The sequence below is a fragment of the Piliocolobus tephrosceles genome, chromosome 6 (assembly GCF_002776525.5).
Source record: "Piliocolobus tephrosceles isolate RC106 chromosome 6, ASM277652v3, whole genome shotgun sequence".
NCBI lineage: Eukaryota > Metazoa > Chordata > Mammalia > Primates > Cercopithecidae > Piliocolobus > Piliocolobus tephrosceles.
Genome location: NC_045439.1, coordinates 145,526,328 through 145,538,753, shown reverse-complemented (window position 1 = coordinate 145,538,753; position 12,426 = coordinate 145,526,328). Strand labels below are relative to the sequence as shown.

Sequence of the window (12,426 nt, the reverse complement as noted above, 5' to 3'; positions counted from 1 at the left end):
CATGGGCCACCACACCCAGCTAATTTTTTTATTTTAATAGAGACGGAGTCTGTGTTGCCCAAGCCAGTCTTGAACTCTTGGGCTCAAGTGATCCTCCCGATTGACTTCCCAAAGTAGCTGGGATTATAGCCATGAGCCACGATGTGCGGCTGACATGATTTTTCAAATTCTCTTTAGGTGTTCCATGTTTCGCAATAGGTTTTGTTGTTTGTTTTCCTTTTTGGTTAATTTATTTTTTAAATTGACATATAGAAATTACAGGGCCGGGCGCGGTGGCTCACACCTGTGATCCCAACACTTTGGGAGGCCAAGGCGGACGGATCACCTGAGGTTGGAAGTTCGAGACCAACCTGACCAAGATGGAGAAACCCCGTCTACTAAAAATACGAAATTAGCCGGGCATGGCGGCCCATGCCTGTAGTCCCAGCTACTCGGGAGGCTGAGACAGGAGAATTGCTTGAACCTGGGAGGCGGAGGTTGCTGTGAGCCAAGATTGTGTCATTACACTCCAGCCTGGGCAACAAAAGCAAAACTCCATCTCAAAAAAAAAAAAAAAAAGAAAAGAAAAGAAAATTACATATATTGTGTATAACATGATGTTTTGAAATATGTATACATTGCAAAGTGGTTCAGTAGAGCTAATAAGCATATGCATTTTCTCATGTATGTATTTTTTGTGGTGAGAACACTTAAAATCTACTACCACAGTGATTTGCAAGAATATGACACATTGTTACTAACTATAGTGCCCATCAGTAGGTTTTTGTGTCCTTTGCATGTAGGAATGAACACTGTTAATTTCAACTAAGTTTTCTAAGCATCCAGAGAGGTCTGTCTCCTCCTGCTATCCCCTTGCCCTGTCTCTGGGCCTCCTTGATGATATAGAATGTCCAGAGCCTTGAGGCACTATTGCTGTGCTCTTCTCCTATCCAAGATTTTGACGGTCCCTGCTGCCTTCCCTTCCTGATCTCGATTTCTGTTGTTTTCCTGACAGCTTTCCCTTTCTAGTTTGCCTCCCTCTTCCTAGTCAGCCTTCAGTACTTCCTCAGTGCAACAGCTTTCTCCCTCTTAGCCTGAGGAATAACTAGGCATAGACCATCTGGGGTGGCATCACAAGTACATAGATGAGCCACAAAAAACAAAGACGACAACAAACTGTATCCACCTGGGAGACAGCGGCTCTCTTGCTGAGCCCTCAGTGTTTTATGTCTGTTCTCTTCTGTCTTCTGTATTCAGCCTGTATAGAGCTTAGTTTGTCCTTGACTCCTAAGGAAGTTCATTCTAGTTTGTTCTGTTTCTTTTTCCAGCCTAGGCAGTAACTTTTTCTCCCTATCTCCCCATTCCTGAGAGCTTTCAGGTTTTCTCTTGAGCTCAGGAAGGATGGCTGAATCTGAGTCTAAATCCCGGGTATAAGTTGTCACCATTCTAATTCAGACCTCTTCTTTCTGTGTTTTCTTTTCTTTTTTTTGTAGGTGACCTCTGTGCTCTTCCTTTTGTTCTACCCTTTTTACTGTCTACTTGTATGTAGCAGCCCTCCTCCCACCCCTTTATTTTTTTCATCCATTGTTTAATTCCCCAATAATTAGCTCGTGTCTGTTTAGTAGCTTCCTTTTTACTTTTTTATTCATAAGCATTATCATTATCACCCACAGGAATATTTAGATAGTGACCTTGACATTTCACACAATTTGGACAGCCCAGGAATCCTTATTCTCCGGAGGGCAGAGGAAGACTACTTGTTCAGGAAGGATAGCTTAAATACATAATTATTCTATCCTTTTTATTTTTTTCTCTGTTTCTTCCCAGGATCATCTCTAGCAACAGGTCACACATTGTCAAACTACCTCTCAGCAGGGTAAGTGACCGTTCTCCCTCTAAATGCTTTAAATTTCTGGTGAGGGGCGGGGAGGGGCTGTAAGCCAGCTAATCATATTGGTCCTAGATCTGCCTACTTTGCTCTGTCCATCAACTTAGTCTTTGGGCCTTAGCATATTTCCCTTGTGTGGGGTTAATGCAAGCCTGATTTTTTTCCCTATCCTCAACCCTTCCCTCCCTGATCTCGATTTCTGCTCTGTTTTCCTTATTCCACCCCCACCCTGGGCAGCAGCTGAAGTTCATGCACACCTCACATCAGTTCCTCCTGCTGAGCAGCCCTCCTGCCAAGGAGGCTCGGTTCCGGACCGCCAAGAAGCTCTATGGCAGCACCTTTGCCTTCCAGTGAGGAGGCTGGGGGCTGGGCAGTGGGGGTGGCAAGGGGGCGGGGATGAGCGAGAAGGATGCCCTTGAGATACGGGTTTGTATTACATGTGTCCATCAACTAGTCAGCAGATACTTATTAAATGCTATTGTGGTAGGTGCTATAGAGGACAAAAGGGTACATATAACGTGATCTTTATTCTCAAACTATTTATGATGTAGCTGAGGAAAAATGACATTTACATGTGAAAAGATGTGGCTGAAGAAATAGATTGGAGAGAATAGATCTGAAAGCTACTTTGATGGAAAAATCCATAATTTGTATCTAATTGTGAGAGGAGGGAAAGAGAAAGAGAGGTATTAAAGGGAACTTATAGGGAGTGGAAGTACCCTTTTCTTAAAATAGAACATGAAGTCAGAACTGGAAGCCATATTTGGGGTCACCGATAGATTTGTTGATTTTCAGATGAATTTATTGAATTGGAAATGTCAGGAGAATAGGCAAATGAAAATACTGAACCAGCAGTTGAGGATTTAGGATGGGAGTAGCTGAAGCACAGAAGAGAGGATGGGGACTGGAAATAGAGACGTAGAGTTTAACCACACACATACATCTTGTGTGCCTGTGACCGTATCCATGCGTATGTCCATCACTAGGTGTACCTGTCCATCTTCTTGTCCTGTGTGGGTGAGAATTGGTGGGCATGGCAGTCTTGGGAGTGTTCCTGGGAACCTCATATCATAAGGAGACATGTATTCTACCCTGCCTTACAGTGGGTCCCACATTGAGAACTGGCATTCGATCCTGCGCAATGGGCTGGTCAATGCATCCTACACCAAACTGCAGGTGAGGCTGTGCCCCTTTCCCATTTATTTCTGCCCGCTCCGTTCCCTACTCAGTTTTGTGGAAGGCTGCTGTAGAGTGAGCTGTTGTTGCCTCAGTGTCCTCAAGCCTAACCTGTCTTGTGGAGTTCCCTAGAGCGGAAGTTAGAACTGTGTGAATAGAGAACGTGGCTGTTGTGTATTTGACCTCAGGCTGCGTTTTTTTGGTGATTTGGAGAATGGGAACGTACCTGTAAGCAGGAATGTGGAATTGCTTATTGTAGCCACTGTGATGATTTGATATATTAGAGCTTTTCAATTTATATGGCTGTGCATCCAAGGAGTAGATATGGGAGACTTGTTTCTATGCCCAGAGAGACTCCAGGGAGTGTGTATTGGCTCTCCTTCTGGCTCCCTGTTCTGTAGTTCCTCTTTTTTGGAATCTGCATATGTACCAAGGCCTGGAGACAGGAAAATGAATGCTGAGGGACTGAGTCAGTGGTTCTACTATTTCCCACTCTCCAGTGCATCAGTAGGTGGTATTTCATAGGCAAGTGGGTTAACCTGCATCCACTTTTCAGCTAGTTGGCTTTCCAAGAATAGGTGCTTAGGGTTACTTGAATGAGAAGGTAGAAGGAGGGACAGAGGGCTGGATAAGCCTTGCAGCTGCCTAATAAATAGCCATGGGAGGGCCCAGGCTCATATTACTCATCCTGGTGTTTCCCTGCAAGCTGCATGGAGCAGCCTATGGCAAAGGCATCTACCTGAGCCCCATCTCCAGTATTTCCTTTGGATACTCAGGTAAGAAATACTCCCTGGCCACCTTGACTCTTTTTACATTGCATCCATTTGTGAGTACATGATTTGTCCTGTCTGTTCCTCCATCATTATGGATACTTGGTCTGTGTCAGCTCTCTTCCCAATCATGGATACATATTGTCTCTCCCTCTCTCTACATTTTGTTATTAGAAATTTAGATTCTTTACAAGGTGAGGCCAGTTACTGTTAAAAATGATGGTTTTATTCATAGCAGGGGCTTGGCCCTGGGAATGGGTGGAGGAATAACAGGGACATAACAAGTTTTTTTGTAGAACACATGTTTGGTATTGGCAATTATAGACTGTGTTTGTGTATACTTGTGCATGTAAATTTACATGTGAAAACATCCAAAGGCCTGAAGGCTTGAGTCCTTTCCATTGGCTTATATTTCTAGAGACATTGTTCATCTCTCTCTCAACCATCTTTTAAAATTTAAACTGTCTATAATCATACACATATTAGTCACATTGAATGCAAGATAAAGCATTTTATTCTAAAAATGAAGTCCAGATTCTAATCAGGAGATCAGTCCAGCTCAGAAAAGGAATCTGATTTAGAGTTCTCTCAGTCTTCCTGGCTCATGTCTTAGTTCCTTTTTAGTCTGCTTTTGTGCTTTTTTGATATAGTCTCTGTACAAGGTATAGCCACCATGTAGTTGCATGTTCACCACATGAAGGGGATTGTGCTAGATTCTTCATAGATTATTACTTGATATCCTTTAGTAATTTGTAACTGTTACAAAGATCAGAAAATGTAGTGCCATCAGGAGGCTGAGGCAGGAGAATCGCTTGAACCCAGGAGGCGGAGGTTGCAGTGACCTGAGATCACGCCACTGCACACCAGCCTGGTTGACAGAGGGAGACCCCATCGCAAAAAAAAAAAAAGAAAAAAGAAAGTGCCAAAATCAGAGGCCTAAAAACATCTCTAACAACAGAATAAACCAAACAAAATAGAAGAAAGGAGATAATACAGGTAAGAACTAATACCTGTGAAATAAAAATAGGTACAATAGATAGTACCAAAAAAGTCCAAAGATGATTTCAAAGAACTAACTGAACAGATAAACCCTGGTTAGATAAGAAGAAAAAGGACACAATTAAATAATATAATGACCAAGAAAAACAGTACAACTGTAGATACAGCAGAATTTAAAAAGGTAATAAGGCGGGGCATGGTGTCGCACGCCTGTAATCCCAGTACTTTGGGAGGCTGACGTGGGCAGATCACTTGAGATCAGGAGTTTAAGACCAGCCTGGCCAACATGGTAAATCCTATCTCTACTAAAAATACAAAAATTACCCAGGCCTGGTGGCATGGGCCTATAATATAATCCCAGCTACTCGAGGGGCTGAGGCAGGAGAATCGCTTGAACCCGGGAGGCAGGCTGCAGTCGGCCAAGATCAAACCAGTGCACTCCAGCCTAGGCAACAAAGCGAGACTGCCTAAAAAAAATAAAAAATGAAAAGGTAATAAGAGAGTTCTCTACACTATGCTAATAATTTTGAAACTTTGATAAAATGGATAAATTCCTAGAAAAAGATAACAAATCTGACAAGAAATAGCCTGTATAGTCATAATACTATAAGAGAAATAGAAATTGTTTAAAAATTTCCACACACACAAGAAACCTCACCAAGCCCAGATAGTTTTACAAATTAATCTTAAACTTTCAAGGAACAAATTATTTTAGTTTTATCCAAAGTCTTCCAGAGAATAGAAAAAATGGAATTACAAATCATAAAAGATTGGTGAATTTGACTGTATTAAAATTAAAAACTTCTGGCCGGGCACAGTGGCTCACACATGGAATCCCAACACTTTGAGAGGCTGACGTGGGAGGATTGCTTGACCTCAGGAGTTCAAGACCAGCCTGGGCAACATGGCAATACCCCATCTCTGCAAAAAATAAAATAACCAGGTCTGGCGGCATGTGCTTGTAAGTTCTAGCTAGTCAGAAGGCTGAGGAAGGAACATCACTGAGCCCAGGAGGTTGAGGCTGCAGTGAGCCGTGAGCATGCCACTGCACTCTAGCTTAGGCAGTAGAGTGAGACCCTGTCTCAAAAAAGAAAAAAATTTAAAACTTATACTCTTCAGAAGACACCCTAAAGAAAGTGAAAAGACAGGCTACAAACTGACAGAAGACATTTGCAGCACATACAACCACAAAAGATTAGTAATAAAAATGTATTTTTTGGCTGAGCACGGTGGTTCACGCCTATAATCCCAGCACTTTGGGAGGCCAAGACGGGCAGATCACCTGAGGTCAGGAGTCTGATATCAGCCTGACCAACATGGAGAAACCCCATCTATAATATAAATACAAAAAAAAAAAAAAAAAAAAAAAAAACCCAGGCATGGTGGCCCATGCCTGTAATCCCAGCTATTTGGGAGGCTGAGGCAGGAGAATTGTTTGAACCCAGGAGGCGGAGGTTGCAGTGAAGTGAGATCGTGTTGCACCGTTGCACTCCAGTCTGGGTGACAGAGCAAGACTCCATCTCAAAAAAAAAGAAATTTCAATAAAAAGAGGGAAGTCCCAGAAGACACAGTGAGACTGTGATGCTTTCTTTATATTGTTCAAAAGCAAACAAAATGAAACATTGTTTAGGCATATATATGTGTATTATGTGTGTGTGTGTGTGAAAACTAAAGGAAAAAAACAATAATTCAAATTGCAGGATAGTAATTACCTCCAAAGGGAGGCAGATAGTTAGATGTAGGTCACTGGTAATGTTTTAGATTTAGAATTTAGTTATTTGCTTGGGTCTCTGGGTATTCATTGTCTTATTAAAAAATAATAATGAGGCCGGGCATGGTGGCTCACCCCTGTAATCCCAGCACTTTGGGAGGCCAAGGCAGGCAGATCACGAGGTCAGGAGTTCGAGACCAGCCTGACCAACGTGGTGAAACCCCGTCTCTACTAAAAATACAAAAATTAGCTGGGCGTGGTGGCACACACCTGTAGTCCAAGCTACTTGGGAGGCTGAGGCAGAAGAATCACTTGAACCCGGGAGGCGGAGGTTGCAGTGAGCTGAGATCGTGCCACTGCACTCCAGCCTGGGCGACAGAGCAAGACTCCGTCTCAAAAAAACAAAACAACAATGTGTCATGAAACAAAGATTATGATTAATCCACACAGGGCAAGTGACCAACACGTTTATTGAATATGTGAGTGAATCTTACTCTGTGTGCCTGGCATCCAAAGTGGGGTTAGGGTTGGGATAGTCTTTTTGATTTGTCTAGATTCTTCACTTTTTATCTTTTTCTTAGCCTAAGCATCCTTCTGATTAAGTTCTTTTGTCTTTCTGAGTAGTAAGATTCTCATGGTTCTTGGTGCCCACTGAGATTCTTTCCTGTTTTCTCCCTATCCCCTCCCTTTCTTTCTCTTTTCTCCCCCTGGCCTTTGTTTACTATCAAGTGCCTGAGTTGGCCAGGCGCGGTGGCTCAAGCCTGTAATCCCAGCACTTTGGGAGGCCGAGACGGGCGGATCACGAGGTCAGGAGTTCGAGACCATCCTGGCTAACACGGTGAAACCCCGTCTCTACTAAAAAATACAAAAAGCTAGCCGGGCGAGGTGGCTGGCGCCTGTAGTCCCAGCTACTCAGGAGGCTGAGGCAGGAGAATGGCGTAAACCCGGGAGGCGGAGCTTGCAGTGAGCTGAGATCCGGCCACTGCACTCCAGTCTGGCCGACAGAGCGAGACTCCGTCTCAAAAAAAAAAAAAAAAAAAAAAAAAGTGCCTGAATACCTTTAGTTACCAGATGAAGTCAGAAATCTCTGTTGACCTCTTGTCTTTCTTCATCACTTAACCGATTACATAAAGATATCATAGACACCTTTCATCTCCCTCTCTCAAAGGGTAATTGATTATAGATACAAAATACAATAGAATTTTACTATCAGAGTTATAGATCATCTAATTTAATCCCTTATTACTTTACAGATAAGAAAGCTGATATACAGAAAAATTAAATGATTTTCTCATGGTTACATAGCTATGAGTAGCAGAGATAGGGCTGCAATCCAGGTCTCCTAATTTCTAGGCCATTGTTGTTATCACTATATGATACGGTTTGGCTGTGTCTCCACCCAGATCTCATCTTGAATTCCCATGTGTTGTGGAAGGGACCCAGTGGGAGGTAATTGAATCATGGGGGCAGGTTTTTTTTTACATGGAGTCTCACTCTGTCGCCCAGGCTGGAGTGCAGTGGCATAGTCTCAGCTCACTGCAAGCTCCACCTCCCGGGTTCACGCCATTCTCCTGCCTCAGGCTCCCGAGTAGCTGGGACTACAGGTGGCCACCATCATGCCTGGCTGATTTTTTTTGTATTTTTAGTAGAGACAGGGTTTCACTGTGCTAGCCAGGATGGTCTCGATTTCCTGACCTCATGATCTGCCTGCCTTGGCCTCCCGAAGTGCTGGGATTACAGGCATGAGCCACCGCGCCCGGCCCATGGGGGCAGGTTTTTCCAGTGCTGTTCTTGTAATAGTGAATAACTCTCATGAGATCTGATAGTTCTATAAGGGGGAGTTTTGCCTCACAAGCTCGCTCTTTGGCTGCCACCATCCATTTAAGATATGACTTACTCCTCCTTGCCTTCCACCATGATTGTGAGGTCTCCTGAGCCATGTGGAACTGTAAGTCCATTAAACCCTTTTTTCTATATAAATTAGCAAGTCCTGGGTATGTCTTTATCAGCACTGTGAAAATGGACTAATATATTATTTTAGACTGAAAGAGTAGGCCTTGCTTGAAATATCCAGCATTTGACCAGCTGTCTTGTATGTTTTCTTCTACGCTATTCTGCTCTGGTTTTCTGTTTTTTCTTTCTCGTACTATCTTTAGTCTAATGGCATTGGGTGCCCTCTGGAAGTGGGGGTTGGTGTAAATAGTGTTCATATATCTAGTAGAGGTTCCAGTGACTTGGCTATAAAGTTCAGGTTGAAATAGGGGACAGTGAAAAAGGAGGTGATATACTCCATCTGTTTGTTTAGTCTTGTTTAGGGACTTCTGATAAGTGCATAATCTGGACACAAAACATCTAGGGATTATTCTAGCCACCATGATCTCAGGGTCTGGGCTCAGGAAATGGATAATCATTGGATCGGTATGGAAAGGACAGTGTACAACAGGATTGAGGTGGGACAAGATTTGGGTTCTATCATAAGGGCCATCTTTAAGACCTTCCGGCCGGGCGCGGTGGCTCAAGCCTGTAATCTCAACACTTTGGGAGGCCGAGACGGGCAGATCACGAGGTCAGGAGATCGAGACCATCCTGGCTAACACGGTGAAACCCCGTCTCTACTAAAAAATACAAAAAATTAGCCGGGCGAGGTGGCAGGCGCCTGTAGTCCCAGCTACTCGGGAGGCTGAGGCAGGAGAATGGCATAAACCCGGGAGGCAGAGCTTGCAGTGAGCTGAGATCCGGCCACTGCACTCCAGCCCGGGCGACAGAGCGAGACTCCGTCTCAAAAAAAAAAAAAAAAGAAAAAGAAAAAGACCTTCCAGAGGAATCAGATTAAATCAGATTATTCTTTAATATCTTCTTATCTGCCTCCTCTGGAGTATAACCTGAATGGGAATTTTACTTCTTGTCACTGACATACCCAATTTGAGAGAAGGTCATGGTATTTGGATGGAGAGCTGAATCTAGTTAAGGCTAATGGGGAAGGTGAAAACAAAGGAGTTATGAGTATCTGTCCTGTAAAAGGAAGAAATTGGTAATTCAAGCCTTGAGGCTCTTGGTGTCCTGAGTTTTGTTCTGGCCCTACCTAAATCTGTCCTGAGACTTGAACGTGAATGCATGATGAATTGACAGCCTGAGCAGTGAAGAATGTCAGTTCAACAGCTGTCACTCTATTTCTACACCATGGGTATCAGAAAACCAAGAACTAATCAGAGTAGAATTAATAATAATAGAAAGTTCCAGGGTAGAGTGATCAGAGTGCTTATGACCTATAATGATAGCATCATCTCCATCTTCATCTCTCTCCCTGGTGGACACACACACAGGCACCTATGTCCACACATGCATACACATTTTTATCCCTATCTGTGGTAAGATTGGGCCTATGATAAAGCTGAGTACAGAGACTTAACGTCCTATCCTCAAACCAAAAAAAGTGAGGAGTGGGAGCACACAAGCACATTTTCATATCTAAATAAGAAAAGTCGAAGTTGAGTCTATAAATGTTATAAATAGGGGTAAGGAAGGTAGAGAGTATATGGATTTAGATAATATGGAAGCTAGAAGAAATGGGCACTTCTTTCTCAAGCCTAGGAAAACTTTTTGAAGTAAGATTCTTCAAGGTAGTTGCCATTGTGATTTCCTGTACAAAATTTTTCATCACTTAACTGCTGATGAGTCCTTTTCTCTTGAATGACTGGTCAGATTTTTAATGTAACTTTGAGACTAGAGCAAATCTGACTTGCTGTGCTCACTTCCTTTCCATTCATTTCACTCATCCATGCCCTTGACACCAAGGTATTGATGTCCCACTCTCCTGGGCCCCTCATTCCTGGATGATTTCATGTGCTACTCCCCTATCTTTGAACGCTGCAGTGGTTCCCTAATGTTCTGAGGATAGACTTTAGTTGCCTTAACATGGCCTGCAAAGCCTGCTTGATCTGATCCTAGGTTGCCTCTTCTACATCATTTCTCACCACTCCTCTGCAATTGACTATTCTTTATGTGACTGACATGCACTATCTTATCTTTCCTTCAGGCCTTCTGTATCCTGTTACTTCTGCCCAGACACTTCCTCCCTGTTTATTTAATTAACTCTTCCTGATCCTGCAGTTCTCAGTCTAGCTGCCACCACATGACTTCTTTAAACCCTTAGGCTAGGCTAGTTGCCCTCCTCTGGGCTCACACCATGCTCTATAATCTGCGTCACAGCCCCTTACCATACCGTGTTGTAATTACTTGTTCTTGCCTGTAATTTCCAGCAGACTAAATTCTATGGGGGAAAATACCTTGTTTGTTTTATTTTCTGCTGTTTTGATGAGCATCTAGCTCAGTGCTGGGACGTAGTAGGCCCTTTAGTACATTTTTGATAAATGAACTGGGTGTATTGTTCTGTGACAGGAATGGGAAAAGGACAGCACAGGATGCCCTCCAAGGATGAGCTGGTCCAGAGATATAACAGGATGAATACCATCCCCCAGGTATTGGAACTGTTCTAACGAGGCAGGACCTTTCCCTGGGGCTAATTTAGGCTCCAGAGCTGGACAGGGAAACAGTGGGGTGAGAATGGGTTGGGGAGTGATTTGAAGATCATTTAAAGGAATCAGGTATGTTCTAAAGTGAACACACGTCTGGAGTCATATGTAGCCGAAGTCATGAGTATAAAAGCAGAGGCTGAGTTTAGATGAAAATGTAAAGATGGAAGCTGTCACCCTATCCAGACTGATTATGGGAAAGCAGAATTTTGGCGGGGGTTGCTGGGAGCCCAGGATATCTCTGATCCCCACTTCCAGTCATCAGCTAACCAGTCTCTCTAGGGAAAGCTGTACCCTGGCTCTGGTCTCCTTTGCCTCCTTCTCTTCCAGACCCGATCCATTCAGTCAAGGTTCCTGCAGAGTCGGAATCTAAACTGTATAGCACTTTGTGAAGGTAGGTAGCTTGCCCATGTCCTGTTTTTCTGGGTCTCTAACCTTTGTTTCTGATGTAATTTTGGCACGTGATCTGGCCAAGAGTGATGTTAAAGTGGTATGGCTTCCTTCTCTTCCCTGGACTCCATGCCTTAAGCATTGTATCTATGATTTCTGGCCCTCTTTCTCCCAGTGATTACATCTAAGGACCTCCAGAAGCATGGGAACATCTGGGTGTGCCCTGTATCCGACCATGTCTGCACAAGGTTCTTCTTTGTGTAAGTCTCAGAGGGACTCTGGGGATTACTCGAGGAGTGAGGTTGGGGGTGTAATGGTGTGTGGCTACCAGGAAAAGTGTATTTCTGTTATTTGAGACATGTCCTTGGCTACCTGAGTGGAGCTGGCACTGGGACTTTACCATTGGAGGATGGGAATGGGTATAGATGGTTGGGATCTATCTAGAGGAAACCAGATAAGCTGAATCTCTTCCACTATGAAGAGTAGTGAGAAAGGGCTTTGACTTCTGGGATGGGATGGCCATACCTTCAAATACAGTTCCACTGATTGATGTTATTCTGGTATTGTTCTCCCTGTTATGCTCACACTTGCCCTATCTTTGGCAGATATGAGGATGGTCAGGTGGGCGATGCCAACATTAATACTCAGGACCCCAAGATACAGAAGGAAATCATGCGTGTGATCGGAACTCAGGTTTACACAAACTGAGGGGGCCCCAGCCCTCGTACCACCCCTGTTACCCCAGGATCCATCTGCCCTTATAAAAGTGTTCAGGTACAGCAACTGAGGCTGCCCTGAGGAATCAAGGGGCCATTACCAAGGGGCAGGAAAAGGATATGTAAGAGGTGGCCTTCATGGTGGAGCTTGACCAAGAACTACTCCACATTTGGATGGCCCAGACTGGCTCCAACCTCTGACTTTCCCTTTGACTTCACCCTGTTTGTAAATAAAACAATAAAATGGAAGGTGCTGTGGACTGGA

General features: G+C 43.8%; 1 protein-coding gene across 9 annotated transcripts in view; it reads left to right on the top strand.

Annotated features, from left to right (window-relative positions):
- The window catches only part of PARP6 (poly(ADP-ribose) polymerase family member 6), a 32,082-nt gene extending 19,656 nt beyond the window's left edge, over nt 1-12,426 (top strand). For 3 of the 9 annotated variants that reach the window (XM_023220674.1, XM_023220673.1, XM_023220676.1), the window contains exons 17-24: nt 1,807-1,855; nt 2,105-2,217; nt 2,971-3,043; nt 3,750-3,819; nt 10,922-11,001; nt 11,386-11,449; nt 11,621-11,705; nt 12,051-12,426. In XM_023220674.1, coding sequence (XP_023076442.1) covers nt 1,807-1,855; nt 2,105-2,217; nt 2,971-3,043; nt 3,750-3,819; nt 10,922-11,001; nt 11,386-11,449; nt 11,621-11,705; nt 12,051-12,153 — 637 coding nt within the window. In that variant the 3' untranslated portion in view covers nt 12,154-12,426. The remainder of the gene's footprint in view (nt 1-1,806; nt 1,856-2,104; nt 2,218-2,970; nt 3,044-3,749; nt 3,820-10,921; nt 11,002-11,385; nt 11,450-11,620; nt 11,706-12,050) is intronic. The other 6 variants (XM_023220675.2, XM_023220678.2, XM_023220677.2 and 3 more) reach the window with 3 other exon arrangements.